Genomic DNA, 22,683 nt, shown 5'->3' on the forward strand with positions numbered 1-22,683 from the left:
TCTCAATTTCCAGAGTTTTCCCGTTAGTAAAATAGAAGTCAAAGTCTTTCTTAAGGAAAATAATTAAAGAATAGCCAAAATTAACATTTATGTAAATAAAATATTATCCACCTCCAGAGAAAGAACTGATTGAGTCAGAATTTTTAAGAGTTTATTTTAGTTTGGGCCTAAAAAAAAGTTCTGTAATTTTTCTAGCAACAAGGATAAGTTGAAATCATGTTTTGTATGACTGCAGCATATAAATGTATAATCTATATCAAATTGCCTGCCTTCGCAAGGATGGAATAGAGGAAAGGAGTTTAAAAATCAAAAATTTTAAAAACGTAAGCTAAAAATGTGTTTACATATAATTGGAAAAAATGAAATTAAAAAAATTTAGGATGATGAGAATTTATAGGAATTTGTACTCAATACTAATAGTGAGTCTAAATTAACTACATAATGATTGAAATGATCAACATTTACATACTGACCCCTATTATATGGAAAAGTTAAGTTTAGGTTTGTAGAACATGGTGGCATGAGAACAGCAGAAGAAAGAATTCTGGAATGTGAAAAAGAGGGTTAAGCTGAAAAACTTCAGGTACTGTTGGGCTGTCTGTCTCTCTCTGGATGTGATCCTGTAGGGTGTGGATGCCAAGTTCTGGGAATCTGACCCAATCCTGTGTTACTGCTGACTTGCTGGTTTTGTGCTGTGTGTCCTGAAGATCTGAGGAAGCTGTCTCTGTTCTGTGTCATCTGCAGCTGGCTGTAAGCTGAGGTCCAAGTCCATCTGGATTTAGGATCTTCCCCTGGATCCCTGCCTGATCTGGTATTTACCAGTATCTCTAATAATACCCAAAGAGCATTTAAGACAGGATACAGGGACTGGGTTTACATATTAGCATATCAGGGAGATAGTATATGCAATTAACTCTAAGAAGATCCTTCATGGGAAGGCTTCAGATTTTGGGTTACTTTTGTTAGCAATTTCAGTGTTAGGATTTTCCTTTACCCTGTTAACCTTTCGCTTTTTGAAATTAAAATACATTCCCAGTTACTGAGTAGTCTGTGTATTGATCTCAGACCAGGTTCGGCCCTGGGCAGTGTTTCTGTTGGCCCACAATTAACAATCTGATACTGGCCCAATACAATTCATCCTATCCCATCCCCCAAACCACCTCCCTAATACAACCCCAAATGGAAAAAGGAAAGCAAGGAAGGGAAAGTGGATATAAATGGGAAAATCAAACATAAGACATTTACTTAAAACGGTTCAAATTATAATAGCTATTCTTATTTTAGTGCAACAGTTCCTCTCTAGAGAAAAGCACACAAATATATATACGTGGCAGGACAATAACATGTTTGACTTTTCTTTTATCACAAAATAAAAATCCATCATCTTGCTTCTTTCATAGACTTAGCAGCACAGTGGTTTATATGTTTTATTAAATGAAAAATATCTTTTAAGTTTATGTTCTTAAGATTAATATATGCTTATATGTACAAAATGCTATAGAAAACTACAAACCAATTAATAACAACAACTTACTGGTATTTCAATCTTTGCTTTAAGTATATGGTCTTTCTTTATATTCTGTACATGAAATGGAGGTCCAGTTAAAATACTAGTTCCGGCATTACTACAATCCACACTGTAGACAGGAAGATTTGGAGCACCTAAAAACTATGTGGAATAAACAAAATAATTTCAGAATACAGATCAAAATTAAATAATTAGTTATTAAATTCTACTAAAGTTTCTGAAGTGAAAAATAATCCAATATAAATTATCTATAAAATTTATCAATTCATAACTAAAACTGGCAAATTTAAGGTGTTGATTAGTTTGAACAAATTTCTAAATGAAAGCAAATTTTTAATAAATATATTTAAAATTTGACAGTTCTTTTTGCATTTTATCCTATAATCAATCTCTTTTCTTCCCTTCCCTCAACCATTATGTAATTTATAACTAGAGGAACTATCATCAAATTGTTATAAGCATAAAAATATTATCTTCCATAAACATTTACTTCCTTCAAAGAACTATATAAAACTGGTAAGAATCTAAATGGACCTATGGATTTTATTTTTAAACCCTTACCTTCTGTCTTAGAATCAATATTATGTATAGGTTCTTTTTGTTTGTTTGATTTTTGTTTAAACCTTTACCTTCCATTTTGTAGTCAATACTTTGTATTGGCTACAAGGCAGAAAAATGGTAAGGGCTAGGCAATGGGGGTCAAGTGACTTGCCCAGGGTCACACAGCTGGAAAGTGTCTGAGGCTAGATTTGAATCTAGGATCTCCCGTCTCTAGGCCTGACTCTCAAACCATTGAGCTACCCAGCTGCCCCCTGTATTGGTTCTAAGGCAGAAGAGTGGTAAGGGGTAGGCAATGGGGATTAAGTCACTTGTCCAGGGTCACACAGCTAGGAAGAATCTGAGGCCAGATCTGAACCCAGGATGGACATCCCATCTCTTGGTCTAGCTATCAATCCACTGAACCACCCAGCTGCCCCCAAGTATAGATGTTTTTAAGCATAATCTCTAAAGACATCCCAGTGGTATGATCATATTTTGCATTATCAGTAAAGATCTAGTAAATCTTTCCATAGTTTCTAAAATAATTGCTGAAGATTAAGAAATATAGCAAGGTATCACTGTGGAAGATACTTGATCAACTTTATAAAATACATGTTCTTTGTTGTTTAGAAATAGAAAATTAAAATCAAAAACTCATATTTAACATATAACTTACCTTACAATGAACAATCAATTTGGGCTGTGCTGTGATATTTCCCGATTCGTCTAAAACTTCCACCTGGAATGGGAAAGCTGTACCATTTTCAATGACTAGAAAATCAGAATCTGGTTTCACTTTCAACTGACGAGGAGGACCTATAAGAAAAACAATAGAACAGAATCAATTTGCAATTTCAAATATGAAGCTATTAATTTACATGTTGAAAGTACCAATTTTCATAAGATTTTTAAAAATAATTCAGATATCAAGTTTGATCTTTTCTACATAAATGACAAATACCTCACATTGTATATTCTCTGTATTAACATATACTCTTTATAAGCTGAGATTTGTATTTATCTGCAATTTCATTTTTACTTCACAATTGTCTTAAGAAACATTAGGTGGGGCAGCTGGGTAGCTCAGTGGATTGAGAGCTAGGCCAAGAGACGGGAGGTCCTAGGTTCAAATCTGGCCTCAGACACTTCCCAGTTGTGTGACCCTGGGCAAGTCACTTGACCCCCATTGCCTAGCCCTTACCACACTTCTGCCTTGACAGAAGGTATGGGTTTAAAAAAAAAAAAGAAAGAAACATTAGGGTAAGGGTGCAGCTGGGTGGCTCAGTGGATTGAGTGCTAGGCCTAGAGATAGTATGTCCTGGGTTCAAATCTAACCTGACACTTCCTAGCTGTGTCACCCTGGGTAAGACACTTAACCCCCACACTGCCTAGCCCTTACTACTCTTCTGCCTTATAATCAATAAATACTATTGATTCCATGATAGAAGGTGAGAGAGAGAGAGAGAGAAAGAGAGAGAGAGAGAGAGAGACAAGACAAGACAAGACAAGACAAGACAAGACAAGACAAGACAAGACAAGACAAGACAAGACAAGACAAGACAAGACAAGACAAGACAAGACAGAAAAATTGCGGTGGGGGGGAGTGGCTAGATAGCTCAGTGGATTCAGTCAGACCTAGAGACAAGCTATCTTGGCTTCAAATCTGGACTCACACACTACCCAGCTATGTGACTTTTGACAAATCAATTAACCCTGTCACCTATCCCTTACTGAAAATTTCTGCCTTAGAATCACAGTATTGATTCTAAGATGAGAGGAAAGGTTATTTGTTCTTGGGGTTTTTTGAAATAGAAAATAAATATTAGAGGGAATAGAGCCTAGACCAGTGATTAATTGGGTATGAGAAATAGTCATTTGAAGAAACTACCTATGCAACTGCAAGGTGGTACCTTCTCTGCAAATTATAATTATTATAGTTATTGCAAGCCGGAATGTTCTGAAAGGGGTCTCAAATAAGAGACAGTGTTGGAAAATAATGAAAGGTTAAAAAGAGACAGTGCCAGGTAGCTTTTAAAAGTCCTGATTTATTCCATCATGTTTCTCCTCCATCAGGTTTTTTCTTTCAATAGGCTTCTCTCTGGCAGAGCCAGAAGAAATCTATATACCTTATTCAGCTGTGAGAACTGAGGTAGCCCATTGTGGTAATCAGAAAGTTATCAAAGATAATTTTGACTAGAAACTTTTCCTATTGGCTGAACATCTGGAGGGAGGGAAATTTCCCTTGCCTCAGTATCTCTTTTCCAAGGTTGCTTCCTTCTCAAGGCTGTGCCCTTTTTCTAACTCCTTCAAGAATGTCAGGGTGGGACAGAGCCAAGAGGGGTCAGAAGCAGAACCTGAACCCTGTTATTACTGACTCTAGGACTGGCATTCTATCCACAATGCTAAGCTATGTTAACAATAAATAATATGTTAACTAATTCCAGAAAAATTCAAATTTAAAATGGCAGAGTAACACCAAGCAACCACTTAAATTTTAAAAACGAAAACAAGAGTCCCGGTGGAAATCAATTATTTTTATTTTAGAAAATTTTCTCATTAAACCCAAAAAATATCCCCAAGAAAGTTAAGTTCACTAACTTGTCATTATTTTATTTAGCTGAGCAATAAAATCTGCAAAAAATTAGTATCATATAGACATAGTGATATATAATGATCTCTTTCTAAAATATGCCTCTACCTATAATTCTCTAGAAACATTCCACATTTAAATTCTCCTTTTAATAGCCTGAAGCTTCAAAATGAGTAAATACTTCTGAATTATTTATGCCAAATGCCAATCATTTTTAGTTAAAAAAAACAACTCAGTATATATACCAAAACAATTTCTAACATGTACAATTTGACAAGTTATTCAGATGGCAAAGTACAAAAGACACCATATTAATCCATTAGTTGCCATTTTTCTTGAGACAGTATTATAAATCTGAAGGATGTGAGAAGCCATGTAATCAAACTCTCTAGTTTTAGACATGTCAATACTATATATATGTGGGACATTGAAGTTAAGTAGAATGCCCAAGATCAGAAAAGTAGTAGGTATAAGAACCAAAGCCCATGAGTGGATAGAACTCTTTCCACTCTAACCCAAGGAAGATCTCACATAAGAATGTGACTGTGCACAGAATAGTATACATGTCAGATCTTTGGGAGGGGAAAGGCTTTAAAACCAAGCAAGATATAGAAAGAATCACAAAATGTAAAATAAATAATTTTGACTACATCAAACTAAAAAGCTTTTGTACAAACAAAACCAATATAACTAAAATCAGAAGGGAAACAACAAATTGGGAAAAAATCTTCATAGAAACCTCTGACAAAGGTTTAATTACTCATATTTATAATGAGCTAAATCAATTGTACAAAAAATCAAGCCATTCCCCAATTGATAAATGGGCAAGGGAAATGGATAGGCAGTTCTCAGATAAAGAAATCAAAACTATTAACAAGCACATGAAGAAGTGTTCTACATCTCTTATAATCAGAGAGATGCAAATCAAAACAACTCTGAGGTATCACCTCACACCTAGCAGATTGGCTAACATAACAGCAAAGGAAAGTAATGAATGCTGGAGGGGATGTGGCAAAGTAGGGACATTAATTCATTGCTGGTGGAGTTGTGAACTGATCCAACCATTCTGGAGGGCAATTTGGAACTATGCCCAAAGGGCGACAAAAGAATATCTACCCTTTGACCCAGCCATAGCACTGCTGGGTCTGTACCCCAAAGAGATAATGGACACAAAGACTTGTACAAAAATATTCATAGCTGCGCTCTTTGTGGTGGCCCAAAACTGGAAAACGAGGGGATGCCCATCAATTGGGGAATGGGTGAACAAACTGTGGTATATGTTGGTGATGGAATACTATTGTGCTCAAAGGAATAATAAAGTGGAGAAGTTCCATGGAGACTGGAACAACCTCCAGGAAGTGATGCAGAGCGAGAGGAGCAGAACCAGGAGAACATTGTACACAGAGACTAATACACTGTGGTATAATCGAACGTAATGGACTTCTCCATTAGTGGTGGTGTAATGTCCCTGAACAACTTTCAGGGACCCAGGAGAAAAAAAACACCATTCATAAGCAAAGGATAAACTATGGGAGTGGAAACACTGAGAAAAAGCAACTGCCTGAATACAGAGGTTGAGGGGACATGACAGAGGATAGACTTTAAATGAACACTCTAATGCAAATACTATCAACAAAGCAATGGGTTCAAATCAAGAAAACATCTAATGCCCAGTGGACTTACGCGTCGGCTATGGGGGGTGGGGGGGAGGAAAAGAAAATGATCTATGTATTTAACGAATAATGCTTGGAAATGATCAAATAAAATATATTTAAAAAAAAAAAAGAATGTGACTGTATTAGGCTACAGTATGAAAAGTTTATTTTACAATAGTTTCGAAAGAGAAGAAATTAGGAAATAATCAAGAAACAGATTTGGGCCTACAACTTTATACTTGGGCCTAAAACTTTAAACTAGTCTGTTTTCCCATCACAGAATCTAAGAGACTAAAAGAATATTAGAAGTCATCTACTCCCACCTGTATCTGAACAAGAATCTCCTCCACACTAGAAAATCAATCATCCAGTCTCAGGCTACAGGCTAAAGATGTTATTGTTAATTAGTGTTACGTTCCCATTAAAAGTTTATAACAAAAAAAGAGACTCCCAACTCCTCTTATGCACAGTTCATTTCTACCATAAGTATATTCTTTTACATTATATTAATCTCCATAAATTGATTGAGAAAGGAAAGCATTTCCCAATATTATTGTTTGGCCTTCCCAGAAAGAATGCTATCAAAAAGTTAAATGCACATTTAAACATTTACAATTACTTAATACTTAATACTTAAAAAGTAGTATTTACCAGGAAGTAATCTAATTTTCAAAATCTGGGATTCTTCTTTTAAACCTGGTAGAATAACCTTCAGACTAAAGTTCTGTTGAAAAAGAATATTTAATAAATTAAAGATCAAATGCACAATTATGTGAATAATATTGTCACCAAAAGCAATCTAAATTAGATGAAATTTCAATGATGTTTTAAAATTAGTTATGACAGAAAATGAATACAGTAATTTGACATTTACCCAAACGTGTACACTGTGATGTGAAATGTGCAGAATAAAGCTGATTAAAATTATTCAAGAACCAAAATTAATACAGAATATAATCAGGTAAGTAAAAAACACAAATAACTAGAGGAGATCAAAATATTGCTACCTTTACTTGCTATGTGTTAGAAATCTATATGATTTTCCTAATCAAAAAGCCTGGAAACTTAAAGAGTATGTGGGTTAATAGCATATTAATTCTAGTAATAAATTATTATACTAAACTAGGTTGGGAAAAGGGGCTGGGCCTTTGATTTCAATGGTAGAGCAAATGTCCAGGAAGAAAACTACTTTAATCTTCTTCAATATTCTTAAGAGTTGCCTGTGCCATTGAGAGATTAAATGCCTTAACCCAAGTTTACACAGTATGTGTCAGCATGAAGAATATTACAAAGTGCTTTGAACATTAATATAAAGTTCCAGATTTCCTTCCTAGAAATCTTTAATCTAGGAAGACTTACACAATCTCAATTTATTTATATTTAAATATATACTGGAAATAAAGTGACATGCTATAATGAAAGCATTTTATAAAATAAATACCAAAGGTAACTTAAAGAATACAGAATATTAGGGCTGAAAAGGACTTTCAAGATCATCTAATCCAACTCCTAATTTTACAATGGAAGCAACACAAGTTCAGAAAGGCAAAATACAAAGAGCAAAGTATGTAGTAAAAGGTATAAACTACTTGGTTTATGGAAGATTTTAATTTCAGAATCGTTAATCTCTAAATGGCGACTTTAAAAATCACCTGCAATTAGCATTTCCTTAGCTAATTTCTTGTCTTATTGTACTTTCCTGTATTAACTTCCCCAATACTATATGTACTGATATAGAGATGCTTTTTAGAAATTCTGAACATGATTTTTTAAAGTATCTCATTTTAATCATCTTGCTGTCCTACCTCAACCTATTCCCCAACTGAAAAGATAAGAAAAGCAAAACCCATTGTAACCCTGTAGTCAATCAAAACAATTTTCTACAATAGCCATATAAAAAAAGAGCATCATTCTCCATTCTGGGTCCTTTGCCTCTTACCAAGAGGTAGGCACTGTGTTTCCTCATTAGATTTAGAACCTTGTTCAGTTATTACATTGTTAAGAGTTCAGCAAGACAGAATTCAATCTTATGTATGTATTTGAATTTATTAATTTGTCACCCAATTTATGGGCCTCTCCTTAGATTCCTATTATTTAGGGAGGGGGGAAAGAAGGGAAATGTGGAGGGAGAAAGAAGATAAAGCTTTAACCTCTTCAGATGTAAGGCTCTAGTATCAGCTGCTACCCCCATGATTACATTACACGAAATAATTTCCTGATACCTTCTTTTCCCTTTACTTAATTCCTACCCCCAGAATTTTCCTCTTCCTCTCACTTCTCATTCTTTTCTTTTCATCAAAATCTAATTGAACCACTCCTACAACTTTTTTAATACATTCTCTGTGAACTCTAACAATGACAGGGTTCAGAGGGGAAACATTCATCATTTCCCCATATCTGAGCTTAAGTAGGCTACCCATGTTTAGCACTATATATCATGTTTCATTTATGTTTCTCTTCATTCTTTTTTAAAAACCCTTACCACCTTCTACCTTAGAATCAATACTATGTGTTGGTTCTAAGGTAGAAGAGTGGTAAGGGCTAGGCAATGGGAGTCAAGTAACTTGCCAAAGGTCACACAGCTATTAAGTGTCCATGGCCAGGTTTGAACCCCGGACCTCCTGTCTCTGAGTCTGGCTCTAAATCCACTGAGCCACCTAGCTGTCCCCCGTGTTTACCTGTTTATGTTGCTCTTCACTCCTGTGTTTGAATGTCCTTCAAGTCCTGATTAAAATCCCATCTTCTACAAGAAACCTTTCCCAACCCATGGAATCCCTCTTTATTATTTCCAATATATCTTTCATGAAGCTTAATTGTACATACTTGTACATATTCGCTTGTTGTCTCCCTCATGACTGTAAGCTCCTTTAGGTCAGGGACTGTCTTTTGCCTTTTTGAATTCTGAAGATTTAGTATGGTGTCAGGCACAGAATAGGCACTTTAATGTTTATTAACTATTATTGACTGGTCTTTTCATCAGGAATGCTGTGTCTTCTATTTTATCAAAAATTCATTTTTCCCCTATAGGGTTATATTCATTTTGCTGGCTAAATCATTCTTGGTTTCAAATTCATATCATTTGTTTTCTGGAACATCATATCAAATTTCTCTATCCTTTTATACTCGTGGCTGCTAAATCATGTGTGATTCTGACTATGGCTCCTCGGTACATAATTTCTTTCTGGCTGCTGGCAATGTTTTTCTTTGACCTAGAAACTTGGGTTTTAGCTGTGATATTTCAAGGGATTTTCATTTTGTTTTTTTTTCCACAAGGAATGACTAAAGTCTTTTTGTTTTCCCTTTTCTCTCTGGTTTTAAGAGATCAGGCAGTTTTCTTTTTAAATTTCTTGGTCACAGCATTCAGATAGTCCAATAATTTTTCATTTTCATTTTCTTTTATGTTTTCTGGGTTAACTGCTTTCCCCACAAGAGAACTTACTGCTTTTTAAAAATCCTTTTGTTTCAATATTTCTTGTTGCCTCATGAAGTCATTGGCTACTAGTCAATCCATTCCAATTTTCAGGGAATTTGTTCCTTGGTCAAAGTTTATTAATATACCTTTTCTACTTTTCTTTTTTCTTCCAAGGCTTTCATTCCCCTCCCCCCAATTTTTCCCTTGAGCACTCTTTATTTCACTAATAACAGTTAAAATTTTTTTTAACTTTTGCCATTTCATCCAGGAATTCTAGTTGAATTTGGGCTCAAGCTCTGTTTTTCTCTGGAATTCTATTTAAAGGTGTTTTAGAGTTATTTTTTCTTCTGAATTTACATTTTGAGCATCACTTCCACTAATAAGATCTTTTCATCATTATTTTCAGCATTATTACTTATTCTTCCACCTATTTTCTGAATTCAGACTTGATATTAAGATTATGATATCTGCACTTCTAGAAGGAAGATCTAAGGTTGATTCTGTGGTTGCTTTCTTAGCATATTAAATACAGTGTTATTCAGGAACAGGCCAGAATTTTTCAAGCTTCCAGTGCTCCTAAAGTGATCTGAACGAGACCAGTCTAATTTGCTGCCTACTGGTCTGAACTTTGCCATGTTCCTGGTCTAAGTTTGTATCTGGAAAAGAGTAGACGGCTACCACACTCAGCCCCTATCAGTCAGCTAGAAAGTTTTGTTGGTTCAGAGCAGCCTGAATTGTTTCTCCTTTGGTCTGTAATTACTGCTCTGGTTATTCCTCCAAAGATGGGCTAGAGATGCTGGACCCTGCTCTGCACCTGAAGCTTTAACTACAGTACCACTAGCTTCTAAACTATAAATACTATTGCCCTGAGCAAGTTCTGTTTTCACTCTACCTTTGATCTGTGACCTGGAAGTATGTAGTGGATAACAAAGCTGACAGTTGGAACCTGTCCCAGTTGCAGAAATCTGGCATGGGTCTTAAAGAGTGCCTTTGTCAGGATTTTGGGGCTCCTCTTGCACTGGTGCACAGCCTCTCTCTTGGGAGTGCTCAAGGTGTGGCATTCTCCTATATCTGTATTTGCAAACCTATGGCCTGCATGCCAGACTCCCTTCCCTCTCTCCACACATGCGTGAGGTCATTTCTCTTATCATAGGCCCCTCTGCCTAGCAGCCTAATGGGAGCACTTCCTCTCTGCCCTATCTGGGATAATGCAGGGGCTCACACGCAGTGGGAAAATTGCAGTTTGGGCAATCAGTCTGTAAAAAGTTTGCCATCCCTGGCCTATATTCAACCTTAATCTGCAGTTATTTAAACACTTTCCTATCTATCTTGCTAGGTAAGGCTGGAAAAAACATGATGCATTATGACTTTTTTCTAGATTTTTCCATCAGGATTTAGTCCAATATCTTTTCTAAATCCATCTGGAGGGATTTTTGAAAGTTAGCAAAACTTATTATATGACTAAATCTGTAATTTGTCCAACTATAAAAAGTCTGGCTTTCTTTGCCCTCCAAATAGTTGATTCAGGAGAATGAAAAGAACTCAATGTAAGAGTATATAGATAATTAGGGAGGAAATTGTAAACAAACTTATTCAAGGTTATTGTTACAATGCTAAGAGAAAAAAAGGTTAGAGAAGCAGCTAAAATCAACATAAGAAAAACAATGGAGAGAATTTATGATTCATCAATTCATTTTTTTTTACCATAATATTACTCATGTTAAATAAGAACATATTTCCATTGCAAACAACCTGGACTCAACAGGCATGTTTTCTTCCTAGGTGCTAAGAAATTGATGACATGAAAATGACAATTTTTCAAGTATCAAGCATTATACCTATTCCAAGAGTAAAAATCAATCTAGCAAGAAAAATAAGAATTTTACCCTCACATTATATAAAAAAGCTATATATACATATACATAAAATTAAAATACATGGCTTACCTTGCCTTGGTAAGAATTTACATGGCCCTTAGCAGTAACACCCCTAATTACACAATTTGGTCCTTTGCTGATATCTTCATATTGTAAGGACAAGCCGCTGTTGAAAAAAATTAGTCATTTTTAATCTTCTCACATACCTAGAATAACATTGTTTTAAATATTCATAAGTGTTATATTATGAATCACAAAATCACATTCAATATACAATCTCTGAGCAATATTCCTAACCCATGATAGAATTAACCATTTCTCAAACTGGTCAATTAATGACATTTATCAGAGTATATCTGTATTTCATTTTGTAAATTTTGATTTGCCTTGACTAGATATGAAAAACAACAAATATTTACTTGGCCTATATATATGCACTGTGCAAAAAAATATTGTAAAGGACAAAAGTTATAAGAATCCTTGCACATACGCATGATTTTATGATATAGATGGGAAAATATAAACATTTTAAAACTATCAAACAAATAATGCAAGGCAACAGATAAATATCAGATAGGTACAGGTCAGGGAGTCTAGAAGAAATGGGACAACTATCATTGGGAAGTATGCCAAAGTGTATAAATGTGATGGAAAGTCTGAATTTTCTTCAAGAAAGGTGGGGATAAGAGAATCACTATCCATTCAGAAGGGGAAAGAGAGAAGGAAAGTTGGCAGTAGGATCTGGGTAAGCTGGCTTGGAGGAAAGGAGGGCAACCTCATTTGGCACTAGTCCTAATTAAACTAATGGGCTTCATTTAAAATATCTATTTAACAGAGGGATGATGGGAATTTAAGTAGGACACTACGGACCAAAAGACAAAATGTTTTCTACTTAAACAAAAGTGAATGGATACAAGCAGCTGGGTGGCTCGGTGGATAGAGATCCAGGCCTGGGGATGGGAGGTCCTGGGTTTAGATCTGCTCAGACATTAACTAGCTATGTGACCCTGGGCAAGTCATGTTTAACCCCTCCCACTGCCTAGCTCCTACCACTCTTCTGCCTTGGAACTTCCTATGGATTCTAAGACAGAAAGTAAGGGTTTTTTAAAAATCATGAATGGATAATAGATACTAAAATTTGAAACTTTTCTATTTCTACTTAAAAGTTAGTACAAGAATAGAGTAAGTACGGAATAAATGTAATGAAGAAAAAAAAGGAAAGCTTATTTTCTGAAATTACCTTGCTTCAAGAACTGGCTTAATTTCAGTTACTAGTTGAGTAGTATGACCAAATTCATCCTGCAACTCCAGGGGAATATTGAATGGGACTCCAACACGAAATGGAGGATCCAAAAGGCCCACTGAAAATTTCTCTGGTTTACCCTCTGTCATAGAAAGACAATGAGGTGAAAATTAACTTTAATGAGTATTTTCTTGAAAATATAAAAGTAGTAAAATAATTTTGACATGATAGCTAATATGGAAATTCATTTATAAAGTGTCACTAATCTTAAGAAAAATTGGGCAGGTTTTTTTTAAAACCATAATAAGGTGTTTAATACATTGACTTTCTCTACAAATACAGCTGAGAATAAAGAATAATTTTCATTAAATAAACAATTTTGGACGATGTAGCTAAGCTATATTGTGCTAGTCAGATCGCTGAAATAATTATGGCAAATATTAAGGGATAAAACTATATTCAAATTCTCACAGAAAGAGATACTTGGTTTTTGCTTTTACTTAATTTGGTGAGAGAATAAACTCCCACATCTACTAATGACTCCTAAATTATAAGAAACACAGTTAATCCTCATGTACTCTCAGATTTTATTAATAACTCCATTTTTTACTTACATGTTTACAATAATGTACATTCATAACTATGTACACAGTTATTTGTCCTTCGTTAGAAAAAAATAAGAGGAACAAGTTTGTGGAGCAGCTGGTCTTATTCACTCTACCACTGTAAAGAGCTCCCTATAGATTTGTTGCATGTGTTCATCATTTGCTTTTAAAACTCATGTTTTATGTTGCAATTCTGCCTCAAAAGCACACGACAAGACCTTTGGAGCTTTAAGGTGATGTCAAGACCTCACCAGTCTTGCTATCTTATAACAGAACCAACTATAGTGCCAGCAACCTCTCCCTTAGTTTTCGGAAGGTATAAGGATATTAGAAATTAAGTCTTGTTATATTAGTTTAGAGATATAAAGTAGAGAAGTCGGCTTGAGAAAGAATTAAGAGTTTGAAGCAGATATGAGACAGTGTCAATTTCAAATGTTGACAGTTTTAACATTTTTTTTCCTATGGCAGTTACTCTCTCAGGGTGTGGCAGTTGGCAGAGTCAGATACTCTCTCACTCACTCACTCTCTCTCTCTCTCTTACTTGCTCTCGCTCTCACTGTCTGAGGTAAAGACCTGAAGGAGCTAAGTGTCTTCCTTTTCCAACTCATGAAAAACTAGTGATTACCTATTGCTATTTTTATAAATTGGTTTCTATCTTATAAGACCAAAGAAAGATCTAGTCTTTGGTTTGGACTCTGAATCTGCTATGGCTCAGAGTCCTAACTTGACTCTTGTTAAGACTCTATCAGCTAGCCTTTGTTATTTTTATAACTTGGAGGTAAATTAAAAATTATGAGGATAATATTATTAATTTATTTAGAATAGTAAATATTTGGGTTAGTCAGATCAGGAAGGATTAGTGTAACCTGTGAAAACTGGAGAAGTGGTTCCTTGCGAAACCTGGGAATTCTATTTGGGTGGAGTTAGAATAGAATCCCGTAGAGTTAGAAATACTTTTATCCTTAAATATTTCAATCAATATTTTAATTTTTGGTAACCAAAGTCTCTTTAGTATCCTTGCGCCTGGCCCTGAAAAGAAGTTCATTTATGAGCTTCATTTCACTGATAAAAACTGAAGATACTTTGTTAGCACAGCAAACAGAATATCTAAATCAGTTTATAATCAATAATCAATTCATTGTTATATTATTTTTACAGTATGCCTCTTATTTTTACAAAGGTGACCAAGATAGAGAAGTTTTCAGCAGTACAGTGTACAATACAATGCCATCACTTTGCCATCTAACAGTGGAAGGTAAGATTCTGGTTAGAAAATGTTATAGGGTTTTTTTTTTCCAATTTTATTTTTAATTTTTTTATTGTCCTACAAAACATACTTCGATATTGGTCATTGTTGTAAGAGTACACATAGATAATCAAAACCCCAAAATAAAACCATAAATACACTGAGGTAAAAAATAACCCCAATAGTTCTTTCTCTGGATATGGATAGTGTTTCCCATCATTTGGTTTTCAGGATTGTTCCAGATCATTGCATTGCTGAGAGTAGCTAATTTTCACAGATAGCCATTCTACAATATTGGCATTTAAAATTTTTTTTTTTAATTTTACTTAATTGATTAATTTAGAGCATTTTTCCAGGATTACAAAAATCATGTTCTTTCTCTTCCCTCCCCTCAAACCAGTTTTAGTTTTAAGAACTGTGTTTGTCGTACAGTCTTTGTGGTACTACAGATTTCATGTGTTAAGAAACGTGACTATTGCCAGAAATCAATTTTTTTTATTGAGATGTTAGTACAAAAGATCACATCATAAGAAGGAATAGCAAGGAAAAAATTTTACATGTCACCAATTTTATTTTGTGAACTACATTGTATGGATTATTTCATACATAGTTACTGCATGATAAAAGATGTACTTTATCAGAATTAATGTTTTGTTGTAAAGTATCATATGCAGAAAAATGTATTTTCAGCAATTTCTAGCAAAAGATTAAAGGTCTCAAGACCATAACCCCTATTTTCCATAAGTTCAACACTTGTGCTTTTGAGTTCTAGACTATTTTCAATAAGTGTTACCCCCATGAACACTGAAAATTGAATATTCACAATTGTTACTAAAGTCAATAACAGTCTAACCTTAATCAAGAACTTTTTTTGATTCAACTAGAGTGACTTGAGAAACTTAACTGTCTTCTGAAGATTAAGAAAGTCATTGAGACCTGTTCTAAAGGGAAAATTATAGAAGAGTCCTAAATGAATAAAAAATGACATACCCAGTATCATGGTTGTCATAAGAGTCTCTCCATACCTTAGAAGACAGTATTTCTCCTATTTTATTTTGAAATGGTATTACAATAAGCTATAAACTACAAATATTCAAAAAAATTCAAAGCTTTACTTACCTTTGACAGAAAATTTAAATGTTTTTGATGGCAATGACCGGCCTGCATAAGTATCTGCATTACTTTCATTCAATACGACTTGCAGTTTTAATGTGTAATTGCCAAGTTTTTGAATATTTTCTGGAAATGAGTTTTAAAAAAAGGTTATTACTAACTAGTCATCAAAATATAGTTTCTTAGCATTTGAAGGATAACTTACCCATTTTCTTGAACCAATAAGGCCATTTGCCCCCATGCTGACTGATATGTGATATTATTTCTTTATTTCCACTTGAAGCTTAAATAATCATAAAAAAAAAAGCAAAAAACATTACAGTTATAATCAGGAAATTCAATAAAGGAGAGCTGGAACTATAAATTTTATATATCTTCAGTTATTCTACTTTTTTTTAAACAAGTCCCAAAGGATCAGAAAATATTGTGTAAAGAAAGCCAAGGGCAATAATGAACTTTTGACCACTTACTACAATTTCTTTAATAATGATGCTTTTGCTTTCAGGGCAGTTAGGCGGCTATAGAGACCACGGCCCAGAAGCAGAAGTCCTGAATTCAATCTGGCCTCAGACACATCCTAGATATGTGACCTTGAGCAAGTCACTTAACCCCAATTCCTTAGCCTTTCTTCTGCCTTGAAATTAATATTTGATATTGGTTCTAAAAAAGCTATAGCATAGTATTTCTATCATCAAAAAAACTTCCTATAAATAAGCCACTTTCAAAACTATTTTGTTTTGAACTTAATGAGTTTTATCAAATAAAATGCATTTTTTAAAAAAATTTAGGATCAATATAATTATATATATATATATGAAAATAGAAAAAACATTTGTTGGATACAAAAGAAACAGTAACCTAATTAAACATGACTTTCTCGAACGTGCTGATCCATGGAACAAATGTGCAAAGATATTTTTCTTTTATTATTTTCTTTTAATTGGGGAATATTTTGATTTAACTGTAAGCCTACTTTCTAGCAGATAATTAATTCAACATTTTAAAGGAGAGAGGAGACTGAGAGGAAGAAAAAGCAACTAAGTACAAAATAAATAAGGGAAAAGAATAAACAACTAACTCCTTTACTTTCACAATGGTTTGTAAGTGAAAACCTCAGGGTGAAAAAAAACAGGGAAAATGTTAACTATGATTTCCCCTCATTTATTAAAAGTTTTCCATTGCTCTAAATTAAGAGTCCACATGGTCTACGTGCTCCACCTGAACCAAACTTCAAAGGGGATTCAAAGTAAGGCAGACATGTTATGCCTCCCAGTACTTTGATAAGTCTATGTTCAGTCAATAATTTAGGTCAAAGAAGTCATATAATGAGACCTAGGGCAATAAAAATTCTAATTATATCAACCAGGATAACAGATCCCTTTTGATAAAAGTATTTAAAATTCTTATAAAGTTAAATCTAACAGAGTTTAGTTCCATGGATCCAAGAAATGTTAGAAGGGACCTGGCAGATCTCATCTAATCCAATTCTTTCATTTCCTAAATAAGGAAACAAATAATTTTCCCAAGGAAACAGCAAATTAGAAGCAATTGGTTTATGAGAAGCTATTTATAGAAGTTCAAAAACTATTTAATACATCTTGCCTCATCACTTGCATTTTTAAGTTCCTCAACAAAGAAACAGTTTTCAAGTTCTCTGCACTAAGTTCGGGGCTCAATCTGAGCTGTATTTGGAGTACAGGGAACAAGATGGGCTTCTTAGATGAATTTCTCAGAAATGCCACCCTGGGCCTTCTAATTTGAGGAAATCCTGTTGGAGGAAATAAAGTCTTTTCTCAAGTCCTTTCAACTCCATTCTTAGGATATCTTTTCAGTCATATTCAGTGATAAGATCTATAGCCAGAATAGTTGGGAGACTTTTTTGTTTTATTTTCAGGAGTGGGGATGGGGCAAAAAAGATATATAGGCAGATATATACAAAAGGTGAGACTCAGAAAATTAGCGGGAAAATACCACCTTATTCTGGCCCTGCTAAAGTGGGTCATTGGAGGGAATCAAGTATATCTTAGTCCATTCCTATTCCTATGCCCTTACTTCAGGATAACAGATTTTGGGTAATGGTATGTATCTAAAAAAAGAATTTTAGAGGTCATCTAAATCCAATCTCCCTCATTTTATAGGGAGAAAAAACTAAAAAAACAATTAAGTAAATTTACTTCCTTCAGGTCACATAGCTAAATAATGGTGAGATCAGGCTAAATCCTAAGGCCTACTGACTCCTAGTCTATAATCTCATATATTCTCTTTGTAAACATACGTATTCACTTTTATTTATTTATTGACCCAAAGACCAATCCCTTCTTGGTCAGTCACTGTGGCATCTTTTTCTATTATGATTCTGCCTCATCACTAGAATCCATGATCCCAAACTCTGTACAACTCACCACCTCTCCTAGATCTAATGTAAATAGTTGGCAAATACTTTATTAATTGACAAATTATTTATTTATAGATAGTGAAACAAGCCACTATTGAGTCAACAACCCAAAGTCATCAAAGAAAGTAAAAGTATCTATCATGTTCAAAAATAGCACCCCAATTTGGGAAGGGAAAAAATTTTTCATACATTTCAACTAAATAATCAACTTTTAGATACTTAAGTATAAGGTATTAGTTAGGCATTGGTGCAACAATGATGAGAACAGAGTTCGTGATTTTAAGGAGATTCCAATTACTATAGGCCTAACACCCACACCAAGATATCAAAGTGGAAACATTCCTAAAACTCCCATTAATACTTGAACTTAAAAAGACATTTGCAAATCTGTGTCATCTGGAAAAAATATTAACAAAGTTACAATGCTCATTTGACTACTTACAATGTAAAATAACCTTGAGTTCAACCAGTAGTTTCTTTGACCCTCCATGACTTGTACCAGGAAGCTTTTGCATGGCTTCTCCTTTTTTATTCAGTATTTCAATTCTTAATGCACCTATAAATCAACCAAATATCAACAGAAGAATAAGGTTCACAAAACTACAAACCAAGAATTCAAGTTAAAAATTCAACTACTATCAATCAATAATCATTATTTACTACCTACTATGTGCTAGACACATTACTAAGAGGACAAAAATAATCCTCTCAATGTGATTACATGATATTAAGTGTCTCTGAAGCATTAGTAATGAAGAGAATTCCAGTTTGAGGGAATTACCAATACAAAGGCAGAGAAATAAAAGAGGTAATAAAGATGGAACAGCCTCACCGTGAAGAATGGTAGGAAAACAAGTTTGGCTGTACTGATAGCATGCAAGAAGTGGAGTTTGAATATACAATGAAGTTAGAAAGGGTAGTTGTAGTACAGCTGTGAAGGTCTTTAAAAGTCAAAATAAGTGGGGACAGCTAGGTAGCTAGTGGATTGAAAGCTAGGTCCCAGGCTCAAATCTAGTCTCAGCCACTTCCTAGTTGTGTGACCATGGGCAAGTCACTTAATCTCCACTGATAAACTCAGAACCGATACCCAGAATATTGATTCAAAGACAGAAGGTAAAGGTTTAAAAAAAATTAAGCTAGAATTAGGGTTTTGTTTTGTTTTTTTTTTTAATCATAGAAGTTACTAAGTAAGAGAGTGACATAAACAAGTTTAAGAAAATCATTTTGATCACTGAGTGGCCAAAATGAACTAGAATGAAGAATGACTTGGGGCAAGGAATGAATAATGAACTCTTTCTTAATGTTTATATCCTAGAAAATTAAAATAAGCAAGAAGGTTTCATTTTTAATAGTAGACTGAAATCATACCAATAGGAGTCCCAGCAGACTTGACATCATTTGGTAACAATTCATCTCCTTCAGGCCAAGTTACAGATAATCGATCTGGAAGTCTATTACCAAAACATTTTTAAAATACTTAATTTTTTTTTCTAAGCAGCATACTTATACTTAATTCACATTGTAAATATGAAACTCCTTTCCTTTCTGTTCTCAATACAAACTTAAGATTTGAAATGTAAAACTGTTTTAACAATTTCTGCTTATATCAAATTCCTATACCAAACGAAAGACTGTCATGGCTAACTACCTAAAGTCATAGGATTCATCCTAAAAATATTTAAGATAAGTAGGATCTAGCAAGACCTGCATTACACATGGGCAAACCTTTAAAATCCAAGGATTGTCACTGATGTGACCATTAAGCATTAGGATAGCAATTTGAGATAGCATTAATATTTAAGTATGGGAGAAGATATGTCTATAGCAACAACTGCCTTATTACAAGAAGTGACCAAAAAAAAAAACCCACTAAAATGCATCTATGACTAATTAATGACATTTATATTTAAAGACTCTTACCGTGCCATTTCATCTTCTACATATTTTTTTACAATTTTCTCAGGTATTGTCCTATCAAGCTTTGTGATTGGAACAGTTTTAATTTCATCATATAAAGCTTGAGGTTCCTAAATGCAACAACCAATGAATGTTATAATGAGCAATCATTTCAGAAACAAGCCATATATACTTAAAATTAAGAAAACAAAACTTTTTGAAGAATGTGTTTTAATCTAGTTAAATATCAAAATTATCTCCCAGATATTTCTATATAATACTAAAAAAAACCCTGCAATCTTAGAACTTTTTTAGAAAGCCAAAAATCCTAATCTATAATATTAATAAAAAAAAGCTATTTACCTGGAAAAATATTTTTAATGTCTTCAGGACTCTAGAGTTCACTTTATGATCTCATCAACACAGAAATCTATGCTAAAAACACATTTTGGTTAGGGGGAGGGTGGGGAGAATCACATTCTAGCCAGTAACTAAAGCTTAATATTATGCAAGAATCTTCTTAATTCAATACTCAAAAAGATGTAGTTTGTTTTTTTTCAGGGAAGGTATTCACTTTACCACCTTTCATCAAGCCCTCAACAACTTAACAGAATGTTTTATATATTGCTAAAAAGTACAACCTTCTGAAGCTCACCCTTCCAATGACAAACCTCTCATATTTATATTGACTGGTCCTAAGAAGAAAATCTGTTGAGGGATGCATACTTAAAGCCTTTAAAGCTTGATGAGTCATATCAGACTTTGTACTTCAATGAGATAGTCCAAAACTATTACTGACTTCTTTGGCAGAATGAGGCCAATAGAACAGGGCAATATTAAACAAATACAAAATAAAAATGGAAAGTTTAAGAAAAAAAAAACATTTCCTGAATCCAAAAGCACAGTGTCATAAATATTTCATAAGTTATCATTCATTTCTTGATACCTTACCATTGCAATTTGAACCTCCCCTCCTGTAGCATATACATCTCCATCATGATCACCATAAAGAAAAAATTTTACTATGCTTCCATAAAAGAGTGGAAGTGTCTTGGTCGTCTTAACCTAATATTCAGTAAGCAAAAAAAAGTATTAATATTCATAGAATTCAGAAACTTTATGTTCTGAAAATACAAATTGCATGCAAAATATATATGATTGATCGACTTGCCCAGGATCATATAGTTAGTAAATGTTAAGGACAGAATCTGAAACCAGATCTTTCTGACTTCAAGTCACTAGGGTTTGAAAACTGCATTCTAGCTTTGGTAAGATTCTCATTATATTTAAGAATAATTTTTCTTTACATGTTCCTACATTTCTAGATCCACCCAACAAGAATACTTCCAGACCCATGCAGAAAAAGATTAATAAAATGTATGATTTCTAAAAACTTGGAAATTTGCTTAGCATGTATACTGAAAACCAAATTTTTATTTGAATAAAATCTTTGCCACAAATAATGAGCACTGTGCATATATAAACTCAAATTGATGAAAGGACAAGTATTATTTCAGAAGTTTTGGCTTAAGCATAATAATAGTTATACAGATTTTAGCTTCTTTAATAAAACTATATAATTTTTTTCCCCGGACTTGCAATTTAAAATTGGGGGAAAGAAAGGAAAAACCCAAAGATTTAGCAAATCCAATTCAAGATGAAAAACAGCTACCAGATTACAAATAAAAACTTGACTATAAATATTTTTCAAAAATCTATTTAGAATTCAGTACATATGAAAGAAGACTATCTAAATTAACTGAGTAAATGAAAATGTAAGATTCTAAAACTTTATATTATTAAAAGTCATCTGTTAAGTCAATATTAGCTGGGGGTAAATAAATTTACATTTAATCTATTTTGTTTCCTAATTGTTTTTTTAAAGAAAGAATTTAAAAATATTTAAAACATGTGTACCAAAATGTAAACTTACTAACTGTCCTGCTTTGTATGTCCTTCCATCCCATTCTATTGCAGAGTATGTAGCCCATGGACTTTGCATTCTTTTAGAAGGAAGGTCTGTACGTGTAATTATCCCTTTAAAGAGTGTAAATTTTATTTGTTTGTCATACTTCTCATGACAGTCTTTCAACCACAAAGCAAATTCTCGGTCAATTTTCATCCGTTGCTCCTGTAAAATTTGGAGGAAAAAACTTTTATTTAAAACAAAAATAGAACTATGTAGAAGTAATCATAGTTCTCTCTCCAAAGCAAAAGAAATGGAGTATCTATCAGAAAAAACCATATAAGTTATACAATATTGCATGCTTTATTATACTAAATCACTGATATTTTTCCTAATTCAAACTAGAACAATTGTATAAAAAAAAATTTAATTCAAAATACTAATTCATTACCTGTCCATTAAAAATCCTTGTAAAAAGAGTGTTCTTATCTTTCAGCTTTAGTTCCAGATCCATAAAAGTGAGTTTATTTGTGCTGACCTGAAATTTATCATTAGTGAATAATGCACCAGAAATTCTATTGTAGCATTCAATCGGTGCAAGGCCTCGCTTCTTAGGAGGAGCACACCAGTCAAAGCTTAAACAGAACAGAAAATAGTTTAGTAGAAGTACTGGATTC

At 33.7% G+C, this 22,683-nt stretch overlaps 1 protein-coding gene across 5 annotated transcripts in view; it reads right to left on the reverse strand.

Moving 5' to 3' along the window:
• Positions 1 to 22,683, reverse strand: part of SMCHD1 (structural maintenance of chromosomes flexible hinge domain containing 1) — a 229,644-nt gene that overhangs the window by 127,607 nt on the left and 79,354 nt on the right. For all 5 annotated transcript variants that reach the window (XR_008917679.1, XR_008917678.1, XM_056823757.1 and 2 more), the window contains exons 12-24: positions 22,458 to 22,641; positions 22,034 to 22,231; positions 21,052 to 21,165; positions 20,125 to 20,231; positions 19,573 to 19,655; positions 18,647 to 18,760; positions 16,015 to 16,092; positions 15,816 to 15,935; positions 12,843 to 12,987; positions 11,672 to 11,768; positions 6,965 to 7,037; positions 2,745 to 2,884; positions 1,535 to 1,669 (exon numbers count right to left, since the gene is read on the reverse strand). Coding sequence is in view for 3 of the 5 variants with exons in the window: in XM_056823757.1 (XP_056679735.1) it covers positions 1,535 to 1,669; positions 2,745 to 2,884; positions 6,965 to 7,037; positions 11,672 to 11,768; positions 12,843 to 12,987; positions 15,816 to 15,935; positions 16,015 to 16,092; positions 18,647 to 18,760; positions 19,573 to 19,655; positions 20,125 to 20,231; positions 21,052 to 21,165; positions 22,034 to 22,231; positions 22,458 to 22,641 (1,588 nt within the window). In the remaining 2 variants the exon portion in view is untranslated. The remainder of the gene's footprint in view (positions 1 to 1,534; positions 1,670 to 2,744; positions 2,885 to 6,964; positions 7,038 to 11,671; positions 11,769 to 12,842; positions 12,988 to 15,815; positions 15,936 to 16,014; positions 16,093 to 18,646; positions 18,761 to 19,572; positions 19,656 to 20,124; positions 20,232 to 21,051; positions 21,166 to 22,033; positions 22,232 to 22,457; positions 22,642 to 22,683) is intronic.

Source organism: Monodelphis domestica, chromosome 3 (assembly GCF_027887165.1).
Source record: "Monodelphis domestica isolate mMonDom1 chromosome 3, mMonDom1.pri, whole genome shotgun sequence".
NCBI lineage: Eukaryota > Metazoa > Chordata > Mammalia > Didelphimorphia > Didelphidae > Monodelphis > Monodelphis domestica.